This window comes from Jatropha curcas, chromosome 2 (genome assembly GCF_041381405.1).
Source record: "Jatropha curcas cultivar XTBG-Jc1 chromosome 2, XTBG_Jcur_1.0, whole genome shotgun sequence".
NCBI classification, from domain to species: Eukaryota; Viridiplantae; Streptophyta; class Magnoliopsida; order Malpighiales; family Euphorbiaceae; genus Jatropha; species Jatropha curcas.
This window is the reverse complement of record NC_143152.1, coordinates 32,268,355-32,296,321: the sequence shown is the minus strand read 5'-3', so window position 1 is coordinate 32,296,321 and position 27,967 is coordinate 32,268,355. Positions and strand designations below refer to the sequence as shown.

At 35.5% G+C, this 27,967-nt stretch overlaps 2 protein-coding genes across 2 annotated transcripts; both read right to left on the bottom strand.

The window, feature by feature from the left end:
* Positions 1-67: 67 nt before the first annotated feature.
* Positions 68-18,007, bottom strand: LOC105647534 (zinc finger (Ran-binding) family protein). Its single transcript, XM_037642067.2, has 29 exons — positions 17,773-18,007; positions 17,533-17,615; positions 17,241-17,298; positions 17,075-17,124; positions 16,849-16,961; positions 16,669-16,711; positions 16,490-16,558; positions 15,536-15,691; positions 15,258-15,429; positions 15,080-15,171; positions 14,584-14,982; positions 12,772-14,383; positions 12,362-12,589; positions 12,224-12,274; positions 11,812-12,149; positions 11,463-11,605; positions 10,417-11,008; positions 8,743-8,889; positions 8,113-8,388; positions 7,329-7,436; positions 7,054-7,259; positions 6,569-6,872; positions 5,754-6,371; positions 5,185-5,343; positions 3,928-4,619; positions 3,493-3,610; positions 2,622-2,974; positions 2,087-2,185; positions 68-1,867 (listed from the first exon to the last, which is right to left on the bottom strand). Exons 1-29 carry the CDS (start codon positions 17,882-17,884, stop codon positions 598-600), a joined length of 8,661 nt encoding a protein of 2,886 aa, XP_037497995.1. The 5' UTR covers positions 17,885-18,007; the 3' UTR covers positions 68-597.
* A 1,560-nt stretch (positions 18,008-19,567) lies between these two features.
* On the bottom strand, positions 19,568-24,147 carry LOX1 (lipoxygenase 1). Its single transcript, XM_012233663.4, has 9 exons — positions 23,692-24,147; positions 22,597-22,886; positions 22,251-22,491; positions 21,751-22,092; positions 21,555-21,640; positions 21,356-21,463; positions 20,962-21,266; positions 20,587-20,850; positions 19,568-20,498 (listed from the first exon to the last, which is right to left on the bottom strand). Exons 1-9 carry the CDS (start codon positions 23,912-23,914, stop codon positions 19,745-19,747), a joined length of 2,613 nt encoding a protein of 870 aa, XP_012089053.1. The 5' UTR covers positions 23,915-24,147; the 3' UTR covers positions 19,568-19,744.
* Positions 24,148-27,967: the final 3,820 nt, after the last annotated feature.

Sequence of the window (27,967 nt, the reverse complement as noted above, 5' to 3'; positions counted from 1 at the left end):
ATTCAAACCTTCATTTTTATTAATCTGACGGCCGAGGCAAATAGTTTTGAACTTCACGTCCGAGAAAGACAGCAAAAATAACCTTCGATCTGTAATTTTTGTCCAAAATCAATCATAAATTTCTCCTTCAACAGCATTTCTGTGGCAGGAATATAATATGCCATGTTACTGTACCAGCAGCCCAACATATGAACCCAAAATCAACTTGTATTACATGAAACGAAACAAAAATTCTAGGTGCCTACACTCCGACTGAATTTTCATAACAGACTAACTTAAAATCCAATTCGATATGCTATCCTTGCACTAATCTGATTGACACGGGCGCAAATATAGCAGGCATGTGTTCCACCTGGATGAAGCAGCTAGTTGCAGTCTGCTTACGCCCTAAAATTTCTTATTCATTCATCTGATGGAGAATTTGTATTGCAGATTGGGAGATAACCACAGTTACCGTTCTAACAATTCCTGATTTGGGTCAAAGACTTTCACACAAGTAAATCCGTGCTGATAATTGGGAGCTGAAATGCTAGTCATCTGCATAATCAGCATTGCAATCAACAATGTATGGAGATGACAATCATCTTTGGATCAAAATTACCTTTCAATAACTCGCCGGCTATTTCTAATCTCCCCGAAATCACTATCCCTGTCCATATTATAATCTCGGGACTTTCCTTGTCGCTGATTTCGAAATCCTTCTTGTTTTGATCCCTTGAAATTCTGAAATTTGCCGCCTCTACTGTTTGTTCTCTGCCCAGAACGATCGTTACCATGCAATCCTCTATTTACACTATTAGATCTATCAAAGTCATCATTCCAAGATTTCCTTCCGCGCCCTATCTTACCATTGGATCTTCCATAACGATCTCCTCCAAAGTCATTATTACCACGACCTTTGAAGTTGTCATGTCGTCTACCAACTTCCATTTTGTTCCTTCCATACCTATTACCTCGAGAAAATTGCTCATCATTCTCAGATTCTGAAGCAGAAAAGTTCAAGTCGGAACTTCTTTGATAGTTCCTTCTGCCAAAACCCTGTTTATTTCCTTTCCTTTTGCTGGAGCTAAAATCCTCATCAAAATCATCTGCATCAGAATCAAGCACAATTTCTTCATCTGAACCATAACTCAATCCCCTGGCCTTGGATAGGCCAGCTCGGCCCCTGCCTCTGTTCATGTGTCTAGCATCAGCAACATGACTAGATTTCCATTTGGGATTAACTGAAAGTTCTTCGTCTGAATCAATATCCAGTTCATCATCTCCAGAACCAGAGGAAGTTGCCTTCTTATGCATAGGCTTAGATGGCTTGGAGTAAAATGGGGGACTTGTCCTTGGATGAGTGTGAAAATCATCACCAGATTCTGCACCATCTTCCAATTCAGAGTACCCTTGTTGAGAAAAAGTATTTCGAGAATCCTTAAATGTAGGCCTATTGTTTTCAGTATCTAACTCGTAACTGTCAACATCATCTTCATCATCAAAATCATCAAACCCTGTCCCAAGTCTATTATGACCAGGATCAGAATATTCTCTTTCCTGAACCCTTGGAACTCTGCTGGTTCTGTTAAGATCATCGTCAAACCCTCTAAAATTTCCTCCCTGAGCTGCAGTACCTAAAGAAGAGTCATTGTTCATTGCTGCAGGATCTGCATATTCAAAAGCAGCAACATCTGCCCCATCAGATTCATTGTCATCAAAGTCAAAATTCCAGGCATTAGAAACTTCTGGCCGGCTGGCAACCTTCTCCAACCTTGTTCGACCATGCTGCCTCTCTTCCATTCTGTTTTCAGTAAATTCATCAGGTGGGCGCTTGCAATCACAATGGAAACATGTCATATTTCTCCTGTAGTTTAAGAAGTTGCACCTGCCATAGAATAAACCAACAAAGAGAAATATTATTCAATTAATTTAAATTAAAAATTCTGAATCCCTTTGTTTGCAATGCTAGGATCCAATGCAACATTAATGAATTTTACAAACTGCATATCTTTTCTTATAACAGGTAAACTTATAATGATCTGTCTCAACAGCAGTGACAAGAAAGGGAAAAGAAACAGTAATTCTTTGAGATTGAAAAGCTTACTCTGGGCATTCCCATTCTCCTGGAAGCAACTGTTTCTTTGGTTGCTTGGCATCACATTGTAAGCACACTTTATTTTTGGCAAAATTCATGAAGTCGCACCTGGAAACATACAGTGAACATTATTAGCAGCTAAGATAAAAAACAATGACAAAAAAAAAAAAAAAAAAAAAAGGAATAATTCAATTCCTGTCTGAAAGCATATTTAGAAAGTTTATGGTAAATATTGCCTCAGATCTGCCTAGCAAAGCAATTTTCTGCTCTGAGATATTCCATGGATGCATATGAGACCATGATATTATCATACATAGATAAGGTTATCTAGATAGCAAATGCCAATGAATATGACACAGTCCAACATATACAGTTTTTTTTTTTTTAGCATATTTTTCCAAAGAAAAGGAGAATGTTGGGGAAAAATTCCAGTGGAAAAAATGTTCCAAAATGGCAATTCACTTAAACACAATAAACAGCTAACCGTTTATAATAACAATAACGAGATAAGTCAATTAGCAAGGCAAGTTATATTGTAACATACTTGGGGCAGATCCAATCCCCCCTTTTCATCTCAACATCATCACGTCCAACTCGTCTCTTTGGAGGAGGTGGAGGTTGCTTCACTTTTGGCGGGGGCTTTTTGATAACTGGAGGGGGAAGGTTAGGATCAATTGGAACTGCACTCAGCTTTACAACCTCATGAAGTAATTTACGGACTACAGTTTTTAGTGATTTTTGTTTCAGAAGAGACTTATTGGCTACTGATCCATTTATGGGATCAAAACCATAAGTTAGCAGAACCCGCATTACATCTACTGTTCGTGCTTCATCCTCCTTGTTGGTTAGCAGATATGCTCTTTCACACGAGCTTCTCAAACTGCAGTTGCTACAAACCTGAAATATTAATAGCACACTTAAAATTGTCGTTCATAATTATTACAAGATTATCCCATTGCAAATGCCATATTTTCAAAATTAATTATAAAAAATATATAATAGAAGGGGAAAATATATTTTTTTTAACCCAACAAAGGAATGTTGGGGAGAATAAATCAACGAAAAGAAAAACATGACAGCAAAAGGAACCAAAACAAGAAACATAAGCAGAATAGAGAGAAGAAGCAATGAAGAATACCTTTTTATTTATGTAAGATCACCTTATTCAAGACAACATGAAAGTAAAATGTTAAATATTTTTACTACTAATTTTAACAGGCAAAGAGTCAATTTATGGCACTTAATAACCGAGGACCTTGACTAGGACCAACATGAGAATACAATCCTCTCTGAATTAAATGCAAGCTACATCGACGGTTCAATTATAAAACATCAAAATAATAAGAAAGAACCATCAAAATTGATACATCAGTTTTAAAGCATGCCAAAACCACTAACAAGAAAGTAACACTTACATCACCTTCATCAAGGTGGACATGCTTCCTTAGAAGTTTTGCAGAGAAAACAACCTTCTTATCTGCACTTGGGCATCCATAGCCAACTAAAACTTGTATATCCTGCCTCTTCAATGACCTGAAATTAATTTTATGTCTCACCATATGGCATATGCCAATCCAAATGACAACACTTGGAACAACATTACAAAGAATGTAACTACAACGAATCTAGAGAACTAACCATGAGCTTAAAAACATTTACATCAGTATATGATTTTGAGCAGATAAAAATAAACTAACAATTAAAAGATTATTCCCCCTCCCCCCTCGCCCCTAATTAGTGATTGAGATAACCTATGTATATAAACCTAAGTGGATAAACCCTCCAAAACGCAGATAACTATAGTAAGCAATGGATTGAGTTCAATACTGCCAATAATATAAATCACTAACCTAACGATATCGAACCGGTCCTTGCCAAAATTGACAACAGCATTCTGTACAGTCTTGAAATCCTTAAAATCAATTCCAACATCGTCATCTCCAAGCTCATGTGCATTAAAACCTAATTCTCGAACCATTTTATCCTCATCTTTCCTCCTATGGTCAAAGTAATTCTGGTGCACCAATCTCTCCATCAATTCAATCCATTCAGGCCACGGATGGACCACCTCAACCTCAGTTTTCTTCTTTAGCTCACCATAATTAGACTCGGGCGTCAAATTTGAACTAGAATCATTATTATCCGTAAATCCAGATTCTATACATTCATTTTGAGAGCTTAATATTTCCGAACTTTGGGTACTTACGGTTTCTAGGTTTTGTTGCTCGCGCTGTACGGTATTTTTGGATTGGCGCCAAGCTCGGATTTTTTTGAGGGTTTCATCTTTTTGGGCACGATCACGTTCGATGGCATCGATTTGATCGAAGACAAAGCTCATGCGGGCGGAGAGAGAAGAGGGCTTTGGGGTATCCGGTAAGGGAGAGGAAGTGGAGTAGGGTTTAAGGAAGAGATTTCGATAAAGGTTAAGTGGGTAAGAGAATGCGGGTTTAGGGTTTTTGGGGTTTTGAATTATGCGTCTCATGAGGAGGAAAGAGATTGGGGTTTGCGCCATTTTTTGAGAAAGAAAGGTTAGTATCCGGAGTTAGAAAAATCCTGCATTTAGCATTTGAGAATGAATGGGATGGACGGAGGGAGAAGCCTAAACCCTTCTTGGTTTTGTTCGGCCACCGAGAAACTGAATTTAGCAACGTTGGGCCTAATGGGCCCACAATAATATAAGAGTTTTAAACTTGAACATAGGAAAATGCCTATGGGCCGCTAATTACTTAACACATGGGCTTAGGCCCAGTTTTCTCCAGCAAATGAATGTCATAAAGGTCGTATTCGTTGTCTGCCTCGAAACGCAAGAAGCAAGACATCCTGTAACTGTAAGCCGTGGAAAAGCTGCCTAAGATAAAATGACTGGATAGGTTACATAAATGAGGAACATATATATAATTAAATACAGATTCATTACCAGGATATTCACATGATACAACAACAGTTTTCTATATGGTTGGAAGGGTAAAGCAGTTAGAAGCTATACAACAAGAAAAGAGGGTTACATCAGGAAAAGCTTTTGTTGGTTAAAAACTTTGAATGTTCTTACTTGAAGATGATATCCAAGCCAGGGATGTACAAACAGCAGACAGTCAAAACCACTCAACCATACACTTGGGGTAGAAACCTTTATCTGCAGCTACAGCAGAGAGACCCTGTAGTTCTTTCTGAACTTTACGCCTCTCGTAGAACACTGAGCAAGCAAGCGAATTGCACTTGACCCCACTTTCCACAATCCAATCCCCACCTCCACAATGTCGACATACCTGTAGAAGAGAATTAAAAATCGCTTGATATAATCAAATGAAAAAAAAAAAAAAAAAAGAAATCAGGAAGAGAAAGAGAGGAGCAATTCAATCATGATATTCAATCTAACTGAAATAAGCAAGTAGTTGCAATTCACAAACATAATCTGAATAATGCTTTTATGCAACGAAAATGCTCTCACGTGCAACATGGGTGATTCATTAAAGAATTTACAAAGTTCAATATTGTGATTCATAGTCCAAGAATTTACTCCCAAGCTCAATGAACGCCAGTGGTCTACGGAAAGAAAAATACTGGTACATATTACACTAGGACATAGCATGTAGAATAACCAAAGCTCAAGAAATTATAACTACCGTTGACCATAAAGAATTGCTACAATTCCCAACAGGATGGTCATCATACTTACAGCAGCAAGGTGTTGCATCTCCCTCTCCAATTTTGATGTCCTTCCAATTACAGCTGTTGCAGCAGCAGTTTCCTTCTGTGAACATTTATTGCATATATGTGTTGATGTGTGGACCAACTCACCACAGAGCATACAATGTTTCGAAAGATAGTAAAAATCAATTCTGGTGCGTTGGGGATTCGAAGCATATGATTGGCGCTTAGCAAAAGCATCCCTTCCTGGTCGAGGCATCTCTGAAAACCACTGATTTAAGTCAGCACCAAGAAGTCCAAATACTCGCTGCAGCGCTGGAATTATCTGTTTGCTAATGTAATATATATCATTTAATCTGAAAGGAGAATCAATAGCCAAAAGCTCCAATGGATCCACAACCATATCAACCAGACGGACACCTGGTTCACCATGGATCACAACATAAGGCACTCGCTCTGCATACCGTGGTTCTGCCCTGGGATCTGCTCTCATAGCTTTAGCAGCCACAATTGCTGCTGGTGGGAGTGATGAAGATACCCTTGTGCTGTAAGTGCCCAATCGAACCTCTTTTGCAAAAATGAAATCTTGAATAGAAACTCTGCCAGATAGAATCCTAGTCCATTGACGCTGCAAATATTCTTTAATCTGCATACAAAACATGGACATTCACTTGGTCAAAAAAATAAATATATATTGCAAAGGAGAAATTCTAGCAGAAACAAAGATTAAAAAAGGCCTTTTGTATCGCCAAAAAGAAGGTTAATACAGACGAAACACCAATAGTTTCGGGAAAAAATTATCAGCTTAGAGTTATAAGAAACTGGTAAAAGTCTGCTTTCCACCTCAGACATGTTCTGATGTTCAAAAAAGAGTCTCAATGACTGCTCCATCATTTTTGCAACTGCACCACAAGTATCTCTGCGAACAGTCTCAATACCTTTGGCATCAAAGACAGGTTCAATCTGGTCTGCATTCTCGTAGCTGTAGCCAACATAGCGTTTCTTCGTAAGAAGGAAACATGGATGGTAGACTTTCTCCAATTTCAAGGTGACAGGATTTGGATTCATGGCAGTTACAGCAGAAGCTATCTCATTCCCAATTTGAAAAGATTCTTTAACAGTGCGTCCCTTCAGGAGGACAAACATGCTGCACAAAACAAACCCCAAAGATAAGAGCTGTCAAAACAAAATGAGACCACAGCCTTTCTTGTAACTAATTTAACCCTCCAGTCACCTAAAGTTATGATAAACTTCTATGAATTTGGTTCAAGATAAAATTACATGGTCACAGGTTTTTAATCCCTAATATAGTAACTAATGTTGAATACCTGTCAGTATCACCGTATATAACCTTAGCATTCCACTTATCATTTGCATTTACCAAAGAAATAGCCTTTTCCAGTGTGCTACGGCCACATTGAACAATACTGTCAGCAAGCTCAGCGCATGGCATGCGACCACTAAATCCAGCAGCAGTATAACCGTAGGTTACATTTGCTATCAGCTTCAAAGCAAGCTGTCTTGCATTAAATATCTGAAAGAATATATGAAAATTAGTGCTTAAACTATTTTATGCTCGGTAAGTATTCTTGTGCAGCATTACCCTGTGAAGCACTAGTTCTGTGGGAGCCAACTTCTTCATTGCTTGTTTCACCATTATTCTGGTTGACAATATTTCCTCCAACAAACGGGGTAGTACACCTTTACGAACCTGTAAATGCAAGGAATGGGTATGACTTTCTTTCCTTTTCTCTCTCCCCCATTTTAACAGACAGGAAGACATGCTAATCATGAAAAAATTTTTTATTTTAAGTTGAAAAATAACCAGATTTTTACTGAGCATAAAATAAGAACACTAGCTACAGCAAAAAAAAGAAACAGAACATTCTAATCCGATTACAATCACAAATGAACTGTTTAAAATTACACCTAGTATTTTTAGATCAACAGAGACTCATATTTTAACTTGAGCAATACATTAGCAGCCTCAATGTCTTTCTCTGATCAGAAGTCAACTGTTTTGGGACCCAAAGGAAAAAGAAGAAAAAGAAAACACAACAGGACAACTTAGGCACATTACAGGTAAGCGACAAAGATTATGCTATGATGATTTATACATGGAAGTTAAAAGTAAATTTTCTGGGAAGGAAAGAGGAAAAATAATATCTAAGCAATAAGAAAGTTTTCCCTTCTTATACAAGAATACAATTCATGAATTGTGTAAGCGTTTCAATCTGGAATATCTTCCATTGAGCTTCATTAACAATAATTATAGATTTGTTGTCTAGAAACATTCCACAGAAAGCGAGTTAAAGTTACCATATGCAAGGCATTTACCAATAAAAACTTATTTTATATTAGAAACAAAAAGCAACTAACTGAATTACCTCTGGAGGCACATACATAACTCCGTTTGGAGTGAGCAGTAATTTATCTATCAAATCCCTTAGAACATGTGGCTCTGGTGAAAACGAACTAACTCCTAGCGTTTTTGCCTTTGAAGGTGTAACATTTCCGAGACAAGTGGAAAAGCAAAGGTTGTATGCAATTATCATTGATGGATAAAGAGACTGGAAATCCAAGACGACAACTGGGTCAGCATAAAAACCAGATTCTGGCTCCATTACTAGAGGTAAACACTCCATCGCAGGTTGAGAAGCAACCTATATGTACATGAAGTAGAGTCATTACTCAAACAGTTAGAATGCAAAACTCAAGTATAGGTCAGAAAAGAAAAGAAAGCAGAAATCATCATTCCATGATGATAATCTCAGAAAGAATGCCGAGGGGGAGGTTAGATTACCAAATGCTGAATCTAGAAAATGAAGATAGCTGATTTTCAACAGCAGGACACATAAAAGAAAGTATCAGTCAAGTCTTCAGGATAAAAAATGTTAGTAGAATAATATGGCGGTAAAATTTGGAAGTGCATGTTTGATCACATGTGAAAAGGAGCCAAATTAACATAACATTTCATCAGGTAACAAATGGTGAAACAAAGTCTATTCAGCAATAACCTGGTGATTCCCAGGAGAAATGGCAAGATAGTTCTGTGAATGTGCCAGTCTGAGCATCATAGATTCAACGCGGTACTGCGAGCCTCGTGAGAGAACAGAAAAAAAATCAATGCCGAATACACGAGCAAGCTCTGAAGTACGATTTATCTGCAAAACCAGCCACACCAAGATCAATATCAGCTGTCCAGAATTCAAATAGAGAGGAAAAAAGGTGGTTTTTTTTTTTTTTTTTTGGGAGGGGGCAGTTCCTAGATACTCCTCTTTCCACACTTAAAATTTTTATATTTCCTTCAGCTACAACACTCAATAGGATGTGGATGTGCTGTAAATACACCCTGTAAAAAGAGTAACTGGTGAAAAAGGTGATGGTCAAGAAGCACTACCATTAAAAGGCCCATGATTACAAACTAAAGTGATTTCCTGAAGCAAGAAAAAGAAAAAGGAACCTTCATGGAAAGTTGAATATACAGAAACTCTTCTCTGATTCAAATTAAGTATCAATTCAAGCCAAACTATTATTATGCTCTTTGGACTAAAGAATGAGCAATAAACTAGAGTTCATAGAAAATTTCAATTCATTCTAGGCATAGCCACTAGTTTATTTTGAACCGGAACCGAACAGTACTGTAGATGAACCGGAACCGGACCTGAACCATTGGTTCAAGGGCCGGTTAAAGTTCATGTGAATGTTAAAATTTGAATCTGAACCGGTGGTAAACCGGCGGTTCCAGGCCAGTTCGAACTGAAAATTTTCTATTTTTATTTTCAAAATGATAATCACTTATTTTATTCTATATATCTCTAAAAGTCTAAATAACATTTTACTACATTATATACTTAAGATTTTTTTTTTTTTTTTTTTTTTTTTGAAAATACACTTTACTTTAAAAGCTAAAAATCTAAAAAGTAAAATGGTGAAAAAAAAGAGAGAAATATTTAGCCTAAACTTATATTGTTTTTAACTTCTTTTTTTTTCCTTTTAAATTGTTCACTAAGTTCAAAATTATATTCTTTTGAAGCATTTTTCAAAATTTTCTAATAATTTATTTAATTAATAATATTTAGACAAAATAAAGTGATAATTTATTTGATTATTTTGTAAAATTAATTAATTTTATTCTTATATGAGTATGAGCATTCTAAAATTTATTTAAATAAACTTTACCAATATCTTTGAGACTCATATTAATATATTCGAAAGAAAAATATAATATTGGAATCAATTTTTTTTAAAAAAAATATATATATATATATATATCGTCGGAAACCATGATCGGAACCGTCGGTCCATCGGAACCACACTGGAGCCAGAATCGGACTGGAACCGGCGGTTCAAGGGCCAGTTCAGGTTCAACATTTTAAAATTTTTGAACTGCCAGTTCCGTGAACCAAAACCGGCAGTTCAATGAACCAGCCATGCCTAATTCATTCAATCAATTCCTACAATCAGCCTAGATGGTAAAAGTGAGTGCCAGGAATGAACCAAAGGTGATGTCCATGTAAAACCAACCTAATATGAATTTTTGAATGAAAAAAAAAAATGATTTAACTAATCTAGAGCCTCATATATCACTCAACATACGACATAATTTAAGGGGAAGAATTGAGGCCAGCAAACCTAAAAATGCAAATATATATAAAATAACATTAGATTTCAAATCTTTCCTGTCTTACCATATCAAGTTGATTCATTATCTCAAGGTTCAGCTTTGCCCTCTGAATCACATACTCAATGCATCTATATCTTGCTCGTCCAGCACCACTTAAAAACCATTTTGTCAATACTCTATATGGAATTGATGGAATTTTTCGTCTTAACACAGCTTCACTAACAGCTTCAACATTATACATGTTAAGCTTAACTTCACCACGCATCAGTCTCCATATGTTAAGGACAACTCTGCCACCAACATGGACACCACTGGCATGAGTTCTGCCCCATTCATCTTCAATTACTGCCTGCTCTACCAAACCAGAGTCTGCAATTAATGGCTCATGCAGCATAATATCCACCTCTCCCTTATCAGAAATTTCTGTTGGCCCAGTCTCTATATTGGCTGTTAATGGTGTCCGAGAAATCTTATTAAGCAAGCCCATACCAAGATTTGCAGCCCTCTCAGCCAAAAATCCAAGAGAACCACCTTGAATATCCCAACCCATTAAAATATCAGGATCAAATGAACCTAAGATCCTTATAAAATAGCTAAATACATGCTTTTCCTCAGAGAAATAAAGCACCTTATTTACAGATATTCCATCAGAACTCCTGCAAAACAAATTACGATGAGGGCAATGATTAAATTACTATGTAAAAGATTTCAAACATGGAATAGGCCATAAACTAGAGAAAACCGAATTCTAAATTTTGAAAAAAAGATTCCCTGCAAAACCACAAAACACAGCAAACTGTAGATAGGACTTAAAATAATGGTCCAAATTGGAACTGGAGCCACCTTGAAGGCCCTAAACCAAAAATATCAGCCAAAAGAACTTGGTACACCCTATGGTTCCTTCTTATTCAACCAAAAGAACATCCTCCAGAATTTGCAGCAATTTTGTTTTTTCTTTCCTGGTTTGTGCTTGGATTAGTTAATTTCACCAATCCTTTTCCTCAAGAAAGCCCAACCAGTACATTGGTCATGTAATGCAAATGTAGAAAACAGATCTAAAGAAAGAAAGAAAGTAAAGCAAATATCAGTGCCTGATAATATTGATCATACCTCTGATAAGATTCTGTATGACTATGTAAAAGCACATAGACCTCAACAGCAGGATCACCATCACTCTGAAAAGCAAGAGCTATTACATTGATAGCATCAAACCGAGGATCTGGCCTGAGATCTCCTCTAGATTCAGCCTGAACCTGTCAGCATGTGATTCCATAAACCGCTTTATTTATTTATGTATTTTTTCCAACCGAGTACTAAATTATATGGTAGCAATTCACCAAGGCTTGAGTTGCCTACTAAATTTTCATCTCAAAATATGAAGGTTGATGGAAATGCAAATGCCAATACAAACAAAAAACCATCATAAGAGGTGAAACCCTACACGTGCTATTATCAATACCTCTATACTTAACAAGGTTAGTTGCTGCCCAGCACCAATGCTAGCAGGATCACGAAATCCAATTTGACTGAGGGGAGTAGGCCTTGATCTTCCATTTGGGCCTGAAATTTGAGATAAATCTACAGAGCCATCAGTGCATGCATCCAGGTTTACATTATTTCGTTCACCATGCAATGTCATTTGAACCTTGCTATGAATAGGCTCCGAATTATCATTTTGATGTATTTCTTGTTGCACTTGATTCTGTATAGGTATCAAGTGAGATAAAGAACCTGATTCCATTGAAACCTTGTTACCACAAACAGGTGAAGAACCTTGTGAACCCATCTCAGGAGACCCTGTAAGAAGCAGCGGAGTTAACAAGATTCTTAGCTTCATGGTCCTACATAAATAAAGGATTTGGATGATCTACCTTTAATGGGTAAAGTCTCTGCTGACGATGCATTTCTCTCTCCAGGAATATCTGGAAAACCACAAATAAGGTTTTAGACATGAAATCCAAGTTGTTGGAAAGGACTGGAAACATCAGTTAGCAAATTCTAGCTCGTACCTTTATTATCACCTGCTAACCATCTAAATACACAATCTGCAGAAGGGGGTGAATAAATGGGTGTCAAAAGGTACAGGAGTGAACCGTCATTTTGATGGTGGGTTGGGACACCCATGATAGCTTCTTTCTCAACATTTAAGTCACCGTTTGAAAGTGAATCATTCTGAACTACTTTCTTCTCTTGACAGTCCTCTTCAAAAAATGGGAGAAGTTCATCCAACACATTTCCTACAAGTTATTTGATTGTTGTTGAGTTCCAAAACCAAAAGTAAGTCATAAAACCCTATGCCCATCTAAAAAGCTCTCAATCCTAATAACAAGTATAATTAACTTTAACCAAATCCATATATATACATGTCAAAAGAAGCAGGGAGGAGGAAAGGCTAAATATGACAAGGGAAATGGAAAACCTGAAGTTTCATTTTTGTTGTACTTATTAATAAGAGAAGTGTGACAAGATACAGCAGCTATACATGAAGCATTTTCACATGTTCCATCTTTCCAATCCACGATGGGAGGTTTCTTGTTGAAGGTCATGCCAATTAAGCTTCCAGACACTCCTTCCATGCTAACAACCTTGGATCTGGAGTTGTCGAGTGCCAAGAAACCTGGATCTCTACCATATTTAGCAACACAACTTTTTACATTCTCTAGAACAGCGGTGTCAGCTGACATGTGCTTGCCCATAGGTTTTTCATTAGAAATTTCATTGCATTTTGCCACCGAAATTCTGCCTTTGTGGCAATTTTTTGGCTCATTATCATCTCTCACAAACATCTCATGCTCAATAAGAGAAGCTGACAAAGAGTATGGACCGATGTGTTCCTTTGGCTCCACTCGCTCAATGACCAAATTAACATCTTTACATAACAAATTGTCAGATAAAGAATCTGATCTGGATCTATAGATATTAGAAGTTATAGCATCGGTTGAGGTTGCACCTTTGCAGTCAAAGTCTTCACCGTTATTCATTTCATAATGGTACATGGCAATTGCAGATTCTTGGCTGTTGGACTTATCCAGCGTTTGTAATTCTTTCATCCCTGTATCTACCAAAGAAGGATGAGTACTATGCTGCAATGCACCACCACTGCCTGATACATAAGGTGCTTCCACATATGTGTGACAACTAGGATGAACAGATATAAAACTGTAACCCTCAGGAAATTCTGTTTGTTTGTCAGTTATTGAAGGCCTAAAGTTGGCAGACCCAAGAGGTTTGTTGCCATGCTCTTCATTTACTGCATGTAAATCCAATTGATTTGGCATGAGAATATTGTCTGGTTCGTGTTCCCCTACTGCACAAACTTTTTTGACCCCACTATTTCCACATTCCTGCTGAGCTATTCGGTGGCATCGCTTTCTTCTCATTAAGTCCCGCACAGAGCATCCAACTAAGTCACCTATTTGACAAAAATCTGTGTCAGGATTTTTCATTGGAGTATCAGAATGTTTCCCCCCTTCGTTTCTAGGCATGGATGTGCCAATGCAATCTTGACCTTCAACAACACATGCGTCAGCTATGTTGGACCAAACAGCTTCTGATTCATCGGTCCCCTTTTGGGTCATGGAGAAGGGTAATGAGCCCCATAATGATTTCTCCCTTTTGCGCTTATTAGTAACTTGCGTGATAGTAGTCTGCAGTACTTGGTGTTGAAAATACCTTTTGGAATCGTCTTTCATCTCTATCTTTGATGAATTTCCAGAAGATCTGGAAGTAGATGAGAGCAAACCATCCCCTTGATGAGTTTCTGATGAAGTTTGATTATGATTGATACAATCAATAGAACGCAAAGCTGTCTCCTTCAAATCCTCAATTGAATCTAGAATGTCCTGACACTCTTGTTGAGACTCACTCTCATACTCCATATTGGCTTTCTCCAGCACGTTCTCAATTGTTCTTGCAAGTAACAATGGACTTAGAATGGTCTCGCGAACAAGATCATCATCAGAGTTTATATCTTCAGCAGCCTGAGAAGTGGCAAGCCACCTCAAAAGACCCAAAGCTTCTGTATCTGCAGTCTGAAAACAAATGAATTTTAAGAACATCCGAAACCTGTAATATGTGCAGCCAAAATGGGAGACTGAATAGCTTCTGAAGATATAGAAGCTTAGGGTGATGAAACCCAAATGTGTCTTCATGATTATTTTTTAGGTAAGAGTAAGATTGTCGGAAATGGAAATATAGATAGAAAGATAGAAATGCTAATCATGAGAACTACCTTTGGATCCAATGTTTCATTTGTTTCAGATTCTGCATCCTGCCTTTCTGTAGGTGTAGTGTCTAACTCATCGTCACATGAAGAACCCATAAGTGATGAAACCCCAACAGCGTCTCCTTTTGTGTAAAACTTCTGAGGTCCTTCATCAATACTGTTAGAATTGATGATTCCACGTTCAACCAAATTTTCTTTATTAGCTGAAGATATCGATGACTGCTGAAATTTTACATTATCCCCCATCAAAGATAAGTTTTCTACTATTGATTTACTGCACAACTCTAAAAGATTTCTCTCAAACTCAGGAACATGGAACAGAGTTTTCAAAACGTCCTCAGCAAGTGGCTTTCCAGGATCAGGTGGCATAGCTGCCCCATGCACCCCAGTCCTTTCATATTCTTCCTACATAACCAGAAAGTAAGTTTAATTAAGGACAAAACAGCCGCTGTGACATCCAATGTTGCATATAAAACACCAGCACGACAGAAAGCAGGCACACCTCCCAGATGGGTATAAGGGATTGCACCATCTTTACGTCTGAACAATTTTGAGAAGGGGATATAAATGTTTTGAATTGCTGATTCAAAATCTCTGTAAACCACAAAAGGTTAACAATATGGGCAATGAAATCATGAATGAAATAAGTTAAAGTGGCATAGCCATGGACCAAAACTAACCATCTACAATTGCATCTCCCTCAAGTTCACAAATGCTTTGACGTTTAATCTGGTGAAGACCTTGATCTGACGGCACCTCAAATTCACTGGAAAAGTTCCACATCCAATCACCTGGAATAGTAGAAGATATCCAAAAGGGAGAATCGAAGGACTCACCACTACTCAAACCTGCCTAATGAAATCATCCACAGTATCATTCACAATTAGAACATAACCGGTATGAATATATTCCAAGATACCCTAAAAGCATTGGATATGGAAAAAGAGACAAAGATGACCTGAAATTCAGTGGACATGCAAGTAACCTTTGCCATCTCCAGTCCATGTTGGCTATTGCAATTAAATTTTCTTGGCATAAAAACATCAGGTACTGGATGACGGAACTTCATCTTTGATAGATGGACATGGCCCATTCCATACAAGTTGTAGTCAATCTGAAATAAAAGAGGACCTCAACAATCCACAGATACAAATGAGGCAATTCACAACATAATGATGCCTGAGTTCTGACAAAACCATAAATAAGATATTTTGTATCATTTAAAGTGAGTTTTGAGTCATACTTGAGAATGGAAAATTACCAAAAGGAAAGAAAGCAAAAGGTACATATAAATCTGTCCTGTGGATTACAATAATATTATCAAACACACAATCAAGTTGCCTTGTATTGACGTTTAAATGTGAAGAGTAGTTCATGTCTAAACACAAGTATCTCCCCAGATGAAATCTTCCAGGATCGAATAGATGTTAGGGAATTGTCAGCCAAATTTAGATCACACAGTTAGCAATTCAGCATACAAAAGGATTAGCCTGGTTGGCAAGTCAGCGTGCTACCCACGTCTTGAAACAGGATTTGATTCCTCAGCCATGCCACCAGTATTTTCCTCATAAATCCCCTAGTCCAAACATGAACGGCTTGTCTTTGAATAGACTAAGAAGGAGGCCTACCTTTGGTATTGGGATACTACTTATCAAAATACAAAATAAAATACCATACAAGCATATGGCACTTGATGAACTTATCTAGCAGTTATTCAACAGTTTGTTCTATAAGCTTGCCAGGACCAAGAAAAGAACAGTCCATAAAGAAAGCCATAAAAGTGGTCAAACACCAAAAGCAAATTTATGATACAACCAACAATTATAATGACATCAATAGTCATGAACATCCAGTCTGATTCTTGTGATAAAAGAACTTCATTCAATGAATTCAAATATAAAACAACATTTACCATAAACTGGAGAATGAAAGGGATATGAGATTCATGAGGCTTCAAACTTTTATCTAGAACTGCTCCTCCCTGGAAATTAGTGGTTTAATGGTAAAATGATCCTTGTGCCCAAACACAAAATTTGAAATGAAAAGAATGAAACTATGACTTAGTACTATTGGCTGGTTCAATAATGGTACCAGAAGAAGATTAGCAGCACGAGAGACATCATGTGGATAATAGCTAAGATTTTGTCAAGGTGTTATGCAATGTAATTCCCAAAGTACTATAAAATTTCATTCAAATGTACCAAAAAAGAGTACTATAAAAATGAAAAAACTGCATGACAATCTGAAGAGAATAAGCAAACATAAGGATACAGGTATATCTTGACAAACAACTCTTCTGATGAATTGTAACCATAAAATTTCCTTGCTCGGACAAGACTGCAGCCATGCACATACTGTCTTTTCGAACCAGAATTACCTTTAAGCTGTGAGTCAACCAAAGTAATCTCATATCACATATAAGGTGTCATCCATGTAAAAAAAAGACAATAAAATATTAAAAAGAAAGGAACTCAGCAGTGGAATTAACGAAGCATACTTTCAGGGATTTCTCAAGGGCAAGAGCAATTGCATTTGTGTATGAATCACCTGCAAAATTCAGCAAGTTAAAGAGAGTATATATATTTTGACTATCATGTGCTAACTGAAGCAAATCACATTATAAATGCAGGACAGAATAACAACCAATACTAGTATAGCCATACCTTCTTGATCTGGATGAAGTGGTATGTCTGAACATGGGACATATAAATAGGGAAAAGCCTACAGCAACCAACACAGGCAGCTTAGATAAGTACATTACGCAATTCAATACTCTAAGGAGCTTCAAAGGCGTCGTCGGACAGCACTTTGAGCATTTAAGGAATGAAAAATGTGTTAAATCACCAAAAGAAGAAGAAGAAGAAGAAGAAGAAGAAGAAGCTAAGAAGAACTAGTAACCCAAGAAGATTGAGGCTTGCAACTACACATAGCATTAAGTGAGCATAGCAATCTTACCCTGTGAATATGCAAGCAAGTCTTTTGACCAGCAGGAGTTGAGCCATAAACCCTTACAACAGGAACCTCGTTCACCTTTCCACCTTCGTTCAACAAGTCCGTTTCAGTAAAGGGCAGCGAGTTCAATAATAAAAGCAAATTAGAAACCCCAATACCCCCAATTTGCTTACAGGAAAACTAAAATATCATAAGGTCTCAACTTCAAACTCCATTACAATTTTGAAAACACTGAAAGCTAACCTTGAAAGCTACTATAGCAAATATCGGTGTTAGGGATCGGCGGTGCCATGTAGTAATCGATCGATACGATTCGGACGCTGAAAATTTTCGAATCCGGCCGCGAATTCGCCATCGATTCTCCACTCAAATTATAAATTTGGCGCCAGGTCAAAGTGTATATGCAAGTCGATTATCAACTTCCAGCGTACTCTTCTGTGGATGACATGTCGGTTTTGTTCTTTGATGAATAACGATCACACGACAACAGATCTGTCCTCGAACGACCGCGTACAAATTAGAAGTAGCGTCGCATGATAGCATATGGCTTTTATGTCACTGATTTACGAAACGAGATGTGTTGAACAACCGTCCTTTAATGATATAAACGACAAAGGGGGTTCGGTTGTTGAACGACCGCGCGTAAACCTAATCCTGAGCCTCATATTCTATTTGTGAACAGTGGATCCTCTCCCGGTCCGTACTCCATTTCCTTCCTATTCTATTGCCAAGACCGTCCTTTTGGTAAATGGGCTCAGGCCCACTTTACTTGAACAATAACATCAGTGAGGAATTGTGAATAAATTCAAAAAAAAACAAGAAAATTCCTCAAATACAAACAGATTCGGTGTAACTAATAATCGATTTGCATAATTAAAAATAAAAATAATGTTAAAGAAAGATTACAATTAAATTCACTTGTCTCTGCAAGAGGATACAACGTATTTATTATTTTTTTTATTTCTTTCCATTTCTGCCCAATGCAATGTTGAATATTTTTTTCATTCATTTAATATTGTCACTTGAGAGTTCCATTTGTAATTATTACTTATTATATGCATTTTCTCTTTTTGGAAATGAATTCAATTGCCCAAATTTATTTTATTTTTATTTATTTTATTGATTTCTCACCAAATATCATATTTCGTAATTTATTTCAGAATCAGTAAATAGTTTCTATTTCAGTATTAAGCCCATTATAAATAGCTGTTTATATTTCCCTATCAATAACCAAATAATAAGTGAGAATTTATTCTATCAAGAGTTTCATATTCTTTGTTCTACTCTTTTGAGAGAGCCTCCAAATAAATTTTTTATCGTGATCTTAAACCTGATATTTCTCTGCGAGTTTCTTCACTTGTCATTACGGATATTAAGTTGGGGCCTCCAAATTATTTCTTTGTGATGATTTTCAACTTGATGTTTCTAATTTATCTGGGTTAGTTCCCATATCTTTTTGTTAAGTTCTTTTTAATAAAACTGTTGTCTGAAAAGAAAGAGCTTGATTGACTCAAAAGTAGCAAGTTGTGTGCTTGAAACCAATCAGCAGAACCCTGGCATTCTCCGCTGCTTAGAAGCTCGCTACATGTTGTACAGCTGCCTTGAAGGTATGTATATTGGAGAAACCTTCTTAAAGGTTTAGGTTTTCATGATTTTTGCATCTTCATTTATGAAATAATCTAACAGTTCTAACTCCTGAAAATAAACGGAAAAATGCAAAGAATTCCAAAGCCTGAATCTTTTCTTACTTTTTCTTGCATTTTCTGTTCAACCAAACGGAAAGGTGCAGTTTTTTCCAATGGGGGTGGATTACTCTTATCCAAGGTTCACAAGGCTCACTCTAGACGGGTGTGTTTTTCATCTTGGGATCATGAACCTTACAACTAAGAAATTGCAGAACTGGTTCGTATAAATGGCAACAAGAATGAAACCCTCGAGTGTCCTTACTGTCGTCGTATGAATGAGTTGTTTATATATGTCCTCCCTCTGGAAATTAATCCTCACATTGTGTATGGCATTTTTATTCTTTGTACTAATGTTAGACAACAAAGTATCCATTTATGAAGTTTTATTACCTTAAGCATATATATGACATTTGACTATGACACTACATAAACATTTGCTTGAAAGTTGTAAAAAGTTCGGATTTTTTACACGCAAGTGCATTAATATGAAACCAGAACAGGAAAATCCTACAGGGAAAGTTATTTAGCCCTCAGATAGAAACACTGTTAGGAATTCCTCTACCAGTGAGTCCAACTTCACTGCTAGGAACTAACAAAGTGTAAGTCATCAAAACAGGACCAACACGGTTCTTCAATTGCACATCTTTATTCATCTCTATAATACCCTCCTCAATCTTTTCCAGCTTCTTTCCAAATTGTTTAAAGGCCTCTAATGGCTTCTCATCTGTTGTCCATTCAGGTGTGTCTCGCTGCCCAAGATAAACTTCATCTGAAGCATGCCTTGACAGAATTTCTATAAGAGAAATGCCAAGAACAGTTTGCAACTGAGCAGTAATAGTTTTAAGGAAGGCTTTTTCGGGGTTCGACTTAAGCTCTTCATACTCAGGAGTGTCTTTTTCAGGCAAAAACCTGCGGCTTATGCTAGGTCTATTAGGAAGGTAGCCTCCATAAGGATATTGACCAAAGTTGATTGCTGCATGAAGAGCAGATGCTATCCAAATGATAATAGTGCATGATTCTATTAGCTCTTCTCTTGTATGCATCTTGGGCCACCAAGGCTCTTCTTTCTTGTCACCATGGCCTACTTCACGGATTTCTTTCCACCATGACTGAAGTTCAGGATCCTTTATGACCATATCATCTGTTTCATAGTAAAAGGAGCAATAGTCTTTAACCCATTCTCTTATTGCTGACCATATTTCAAGCCCATCAACAGCAAAGGGATAGTCTTTTATCAGTAAAGAAAGACCGTGCGGCGCTTTTGGATCCTCAACTGCTATCCCTCTACATACAACAAAGAGTTGATTTTCATGTCATTAAATGATGTAGAAAATATTTATGGCCTATAATTAGTGAAATAATATTTATTTACCTTTTCTTTAAATCTTCAGGAAGTGCTTGCTCTCTAAAATTCCAGCTTTTGTAAGCAATTGATGTCATTTCCATAGAATACTTTGCTGGAAAAACTGTGAACTCCAATAATCCACCAGCATTAATAAGTATCTGTCTAGCAACTGCATTTATGTTCATCGTGTCACGGAAGTGAGGATGTAGAAGTTTGTGTATTGGATGAAGCACACTTAATTGCCTATTTGTTGCAATCACAATTGGCTCGATTGTTGCATGAGTGTGCAACCTGTTAACAAAGGAAGAACTTTTTCAGAAATTAATTTCAGTTGTATTAACCAAATACTGTTTCTTAATTTAGTTTTTCATTTTTCTTTTATTTTTCTGGTCAAATTCATACCAGTGACTGATAAGCTGGTGAACGCCAGAGTCGACTACACCCACATAAGCTTTAGCCAACAGCCAAATAGAACCTTCAACACCATCCTCAGCTGGTGTGCATACTTTGCTAACGGCTCCGAATTGATCACCTTCAGGATGAGGCAAGCTTAACTCAATTGCTAATGGCTTCAAAGTCTCGTCAGCTTTCAAGAAAAGCAGTGTTCTTGATGCATATGTCTTTGTGGAGGTAGCATTTATCCGCCTTAGGTATGGCATCACTGTATCATGGTGATCTAATATGTATAGCTTGTTGTTCTTTAATGCCTGTTAACCGTTGTGATTTAGTTATATATGTGCAAAATATCTGATGATTCTGACTCAACTCATTGAAGAAACAAATAGATGAATGTTACCTCATCTACTGTCAGTCCATCCAGATTATTCTTTATGTGATCTTCTGTTATTGAACTGTTTTGATTGCCATATTGTTTGTTGTTTAGCTTGCTTTTTGGAGGGAATTCCTGCAGTCAAATTCAACAGTATATATAAGCAAAACCAGAAAATCAATCTCTTTTCTCTGCTTGGTGAAAGTAATATAGCTTTAATGTTTACCTCAAGACGACGGATAATGACAGGATTTATACCAGCTAACATTTCTCTACCAAATTCCTCATCAGTCCTCCAAGCAGTCTTGCTCTCTGCCCCAATTGTCACAGAATCACAATTTAAAAAAAAAAAAATGCAGAAAGACATACTGTGCACAATTAAGGTTAATAATGGCATTTAATGGCGGAGAACATTATGATACCTTTAATTACTTGAGGCATTGGAAACTTGAAAAGCCGCTCTCCATCAGTTCGGAAAATTTCCTTAAGCATCTCGAAAGGAATGTTTTTCATAACATTATCTAGTAAAGGTCCATCAGGAAGCTTAATACCTCCTTCATAGAGTTTTAATATATCATCAAAGGAGTCAAACTCATTGGGAGTGCTATCAAATAGAGCTTCTAGCTCAGGTTTAAGAAACTGGGCTATGGATTTTAGTGCATAAGCAAGAAAATCAGACATCTTCAAGTGACCAAATCGTTCGTCCCGTGGAACATATATGTTCAAGCTCATTAGTAGTGATAGCCTGCTTTCATAATTAGGATCTGGTCATAAATGATTATAATCAGAAAACAGAATAACAGACTGGTTTAACTGAAAATGCAAATTGAGAGTGTTCAGAATCACTGTGTTGGCTCAGTGTGCTTGTGTTGTCTCAGGAACTGTAAAGCTAGAATAGTTGTCAGCAGCAGAAAATAAGAACCTGATTCTGCTGGTGCCCGGCCTGTTCTTCCTCTGCGAGGATAAGGATATTCAGAAGACCCTCCAAGAATCGGGCGAACATATTTAGGACCCTTCTTAGGATCTCCTAAATCATTGTAGTAAGCATAATCATACACACGATCCCATTCTTGCAGCTCTCCTTTTCCATCTCCTCTCAAATTCTCGAGCTCTTCCTCTCTGTACTTGCGCAAAGGCATTGGTGTCTCATGTGGCAGAAATGTCTGCACAAGCATATTAAGAAATTAAGTAACATCAACTTACAGCATTCTCCAAACTCCAATATCACAAAAAGAAAAGAAAAGAAAAAAAAAATGATCTTGATTTACCTTGTTAGCGAAGAAAATGCGATCTTTCTTGTAATGTTTGGCAGGATAAACCCATGAATTGCATACAAAATGGATTCTACCTTGTCCAGGAACATCTTCAAGAGTGAGAGTTTTGAGGTAAAATTCACTGTGATGGTTGTTTTTAATTATGAATGCTCCTGGAATTCCAATTTCCTCATTCCAATCAAATGTAACTTTGAATGCTGAATCTCCTGGTGTCAAGGGAGCTATTGTAGTAATCCAATCTTCCAAATATGCAGGTTCTCCTACTTTCCCTTGCAGACCATTCTCTAGAGAGCCATATAACAAGTAGAATCAGAGGCGGCTGTTCTGATGAATTATAAATTACATATAATAGTAGTCAACCGAAGCTCATTGATGATTTATGATCAATCATCAGGAAAATTTTTTACTTTCTGGGCTAAATTAAGACATAATTCCATAATTAATTACTAATAATTAGTTTTTTCAATAAAAATAATGCACCGACAAGAACTTTCCGTAATTGACTCATTGTCCATGGGAGGTGTAATGGCAACTGCGACCTGGTGTGGGTCTCTTCTGACATTCTTCAACCTTTTCCCCCCATTGATTAATAAAAAGAGACTAACATATGGCCGTGACTTTTTACTGTCACAGCGTGTATTCATGTTTCCTACTATGGATCATCATAACAAATCGAAAGGGCAGAAATTATCACAAGTAATGTCTGTGATATGAACTATTTTTCTGGTTTTGTGCAAAGAAAAGCTAATTTCGTTAAACTTTTCTTCATGAAAACTGATAAAAGAGGGACAGAGAGAGACATATAAAGTTGAAAAGAATAGTAATATGGTAAGTTTATGACATAATTTCATTCTTTCTTTTCCTTTTTTTGTTTTCTAATTTGTCTTTTCTTTTCTTTTTATGTACCTATATTAAGATTCTTGAACACAATTAAATTAAATATGAAAACCAAGAAACTGACAGATCATGAACTGAATCTCTTTCTCTAGTTACTCTATTTTCTATAATCCAATAGTATGATCAGTTAATTGAGAATAACATATCTACTGATTAACATACCAAGAAACGAAATTAAAAAAAGAAACTTACCAGACTCACTAGTAACAGAACTAATGAGTTGCAGAGAAACTCCATGGCCAAACAACTCATGAACACGATCAAGAAGTGAAGCATGAAAATCATTGAAGTCTAAAACATTCTTTTTCATCAAAACAACACTGCCTGTGATCTTTTTGCACTCACCACTAACACATTTTATCTTCTTGCTGCCATTACTGTCGCCAGTAATGGCACCAACTATGTTTTGAAGCATTCTTGATGATCAGTTGCTTCAGGAGGTAACCAAAGAATCTAGTTGAGGAGAGAAAGATCAGAGGTGGGCACCAAAGCAAAGTTATCAATTTGAGTTTGGGTAAGTGTGAGGTGATAGATATAGACTGTATTTATAGAGGAAAATAAAAAAAAGAAAAGGAAAGAAATGGAATTGACTGAGAAGTTTCATTTTTTATTGTGGGTTCATATTGGAGTGGTTCCATCTCCTTTTCTTTAGAGTGACTTTAGGTTAGTCTTTGCTAACTTATTATCTGAGGGTGAGATGCTTCAACCATTTAGCGATGCTCAATGACTTGCTGGTCATTCAGTACGTTTATGGAGCGTGCAGTACACTTCCATGCTTTTATCGTGAGTTTTTTACTTCATTTAATTAATCCACAATTTAATATTTAATTATGTATGGCCAATTTTATTCGAAGAAAAATCACATATGATTTATGTGGTTTGTAAAATAAGAGTCTGTTCATGTATTTTTAAAAATATATTAGTTTATCCTTATATTTGCTCCGTTACACTATTAAGTCATTTTATTTAATTTTTGCATCTTTTACGTCAAGTCAATAAAAAAACATAAAAGTCAAATTAGATATACTAAAATATTATACCAGAAAAATTACAGTGTAATCCATATATTTTGAAAAATACATTTAGTCCGTTCCTATATTTTTAAAAAAATAGACGAAAGGACATCATAATTTGACGGAAGTAAACTATAAAAATATTTTAATCTATTTCTCAAAAAACAAAGATGAATTAATTGTATTTCGCAAATTATAGGAATCGTACTATAACTTTCCCTTTTTTCATTACATATTTATCTACAAAGAATATACTCATTCAAGCTAAATTTGAGCTAAGTTTCGAACTTAATAGATTGGAAATCAGCTCGACTCGTTTTATTTATACCTATACTCATGCATATCACGTGCACCAAATGTTAAGGAAGGTGCATAATTCACTAACTAATCCACAGAAATTTCACTTATTACCGGTAGTAATTAAGTACGGATTTCATGTAATTAATAACCTCATTGGAACTGCTATTTTGATTTATTTATGCAAAGTGGAAATTGGGGCAGATAAGACATGAATATGTGCCAAGATTTGGTGTTACAAATCTTAGTCTATCATGTCATTCTTTCTTCCCTGTGGAGTCTAGCGCCCAGCGGCTGAAGACCGAATCTTACAACCCTAAAATATAAATTGATTTAAAGTTATTATTTTATTTAAAATATAAATCATTTTGAATATTTTAACGAGTAATATATTAAAATAATATTATTTTTTAAATATTAGATATAATAATTATTTTATTAATTAATTTTAATTTTAAAATAAAAAATAATTTGATTACTAATTTATGAAAATTAATTATTTTTTAATTTAAAAAAATTTAACAATTTATATTTTAAAACAAATAATTTTAATTTGCTAAAAAAACCGTAATTTTCTTATAATAATACCTCTAATAAAAAAAAAAAGTAATATTTATTATTCTGCATGACTTCTCACGTGGAGTCCTTTTAATATCAAAAAGAGAGAAAGTTCTTATTGGGAGTCTTGTTTAGTAGCCTTAATGGAATTTCCATAATTTTTTTTTTAGATTTTCTTGAGTCTTTTAAGGATTAATATAATATATGGACAAGTGTGAACGTGTGATTTCGAATAAAATAATAAAATATTAGACATTTGTTTAACAGAATCATATATATTATTACTAAAAGCAATTTGCATCAGATAAAGAAAGAGGCCACTATCAAATGTCCCCCAAAAGGAAGGGAAGGGGTGAATATGACCAAGAAATTTAATCCTAAAGCTCTGTTGGTAAGTGGGAATCAATAATATGTTTAAGCAATATTCTTTTTTATATATATACATGCACCGAGTATTTAGATTTGTATCCATTTTCTTGCCTTCAGGGATAAAAGAGTTGGTCCGGATGAATTTACATTGCAGAAAATTACATCCATGATCTTAAACCATGGTAATTAACTACGCAAATACTGTTCACCGTTGAGATATCCATTTGGATTTAAGCAATATTTTTTTTACACTTTCTTTTTTATTTTCTTTGACATGTTTTAGCTCTCCCTATCTAATTATAGCATTTGATATCTACCGTCCATTTAATCTTAGGATTTTTTTTTTTTTTTTTTTTGAAGTTGACATTAACTAGCAATAAAAAAAAAAAAAAAAAAAGGGATAAGTAGTTGGTTATTGTTTGTGGTTCCTAGTTGGACACTTCATTGCTATTGAAACATGGCTTGTTTATTTATGGTTGGCTAACAATAAATGTTACCTCATTCCTATTAAGCCCTCTTTTTAATTTTTATCTTTTTCTTTTAAGGTAGGATGTGCTCTCAGTGTCCAAAAATATAAATTATGTAAAGTTGTTGCATGCTAATTAAATTATGTAAAGTTATTGCATGCTAATTAAGGAAATAATTAAGGAAACTTATAAAAAAATATTTAATTAGATTAATTTATCTTTTAGAAATTATAAAATTAATTATTGTATTTAATATAAATAATGGATAAATTAAAAAAAAAAACATCATTAGTTACTTTTTGATGTTCTCAAAACAGTTTACCTTTACATATAAAAAAATTATTCTAAAACGATGTATATCTGTGACCAGGCCAAGTAAAAATTGAAAAATTAGAATTTGAAAATTACACTGACGAAAGTAATACAATACGGGCAAAATGGATGGAAATGTAAAACTATAATAAATTAACTAAATTAATTGAATTAACTGAATTAACTAAAGGAGTCTATTCATAATTAATTTGATTGATAACTCCAAGTGTCGATTATATATCCATGTCACTGAAATTGACTTGCCCAACAGAAACGGTCATCGTTTAACTATACTACACATAGCATGACTTTTGGTAGCTTTAAGTTTAGTCAGTCACGTGATCTGATAGTGTTTATACTGAAAATCCAAACTGTCCACATAAAATTTATGTTTTATTCTCACCGTCCACAATTATTTGGTTCAAGATATTTGTACCATAATTTTAAAAATTATCAATTTTGGCCCCTTAATTTTAAAAATTTTCTGTTGGCCCCCTCTAATTTTGGAGTCTAGATTAGCATGAAACCGATAATTTTATATTATCTAAAACTCTAAAATTAATTGAAATATTTTAATGGTAGTAATTGTCTGTCAATTCATCTAAAACTATAATATAAGTACGTACACGTGGACAAATAAATTGAAAGAATTTCTAGTTTTATGTCACTTGGTAATAAGACACTTTGCAAATGATGATTTGGTAAAACATATGTGGTGGGATGAGATCACTCCATTTTTTAAAGGGAAATGAGATCATTCTATTTTAAGAAAATGATAAACCAAGTAGAAAACTACCGAGTCAATTCAATTGCAATTCAAAGACATGTAATGTTTGAGGGAAAAAATATTATCAATTGGGTTGGCTTAGTTGAAAATTATAAATTCTATAATTAAAATATTATAGATAAATAGAGATTTAAGCAATGTTAGGAATTGGTCCATAGTCAAAATAAACCAAACTTCTCAGAAATTTTATATAATAAAATCATATCAAATCATTTATTTCTTCTCTCGTGCTTGGTCCCCCTTTAGTCTATTTTTCATCATGAGACTTGTTTGGCTGCCATTCATTTAATTGAAGCACGGAAGGAAAATTGGTTTTTGCCATTATATATTTTCCTAGCACATAGAAAAGGAGAGTTGTTTACAAAAATTTTGACACTTCGATACATAATTATCATGATTTTATATGATATTTACTCTTTTTTTTTTAAAACCAAGTTGTTATAAGTTATAAGATTATCAATAAGAGCCCATTAATAAAAAAAAAAAAAATAATTGTCACGTATTTTAATTTTTAAACACAATCTCATATAATGGGCCAAGCCCATTATAGTTATCTAAATTTGCAATTCTGTAGCCGTTTCAGGTTAAATGGGCCAATGCCCATCCTCTGTTGGGCTGTAACGAGTAACAACTAATAATTCCCAAGGCCATACGAATATTTCTTT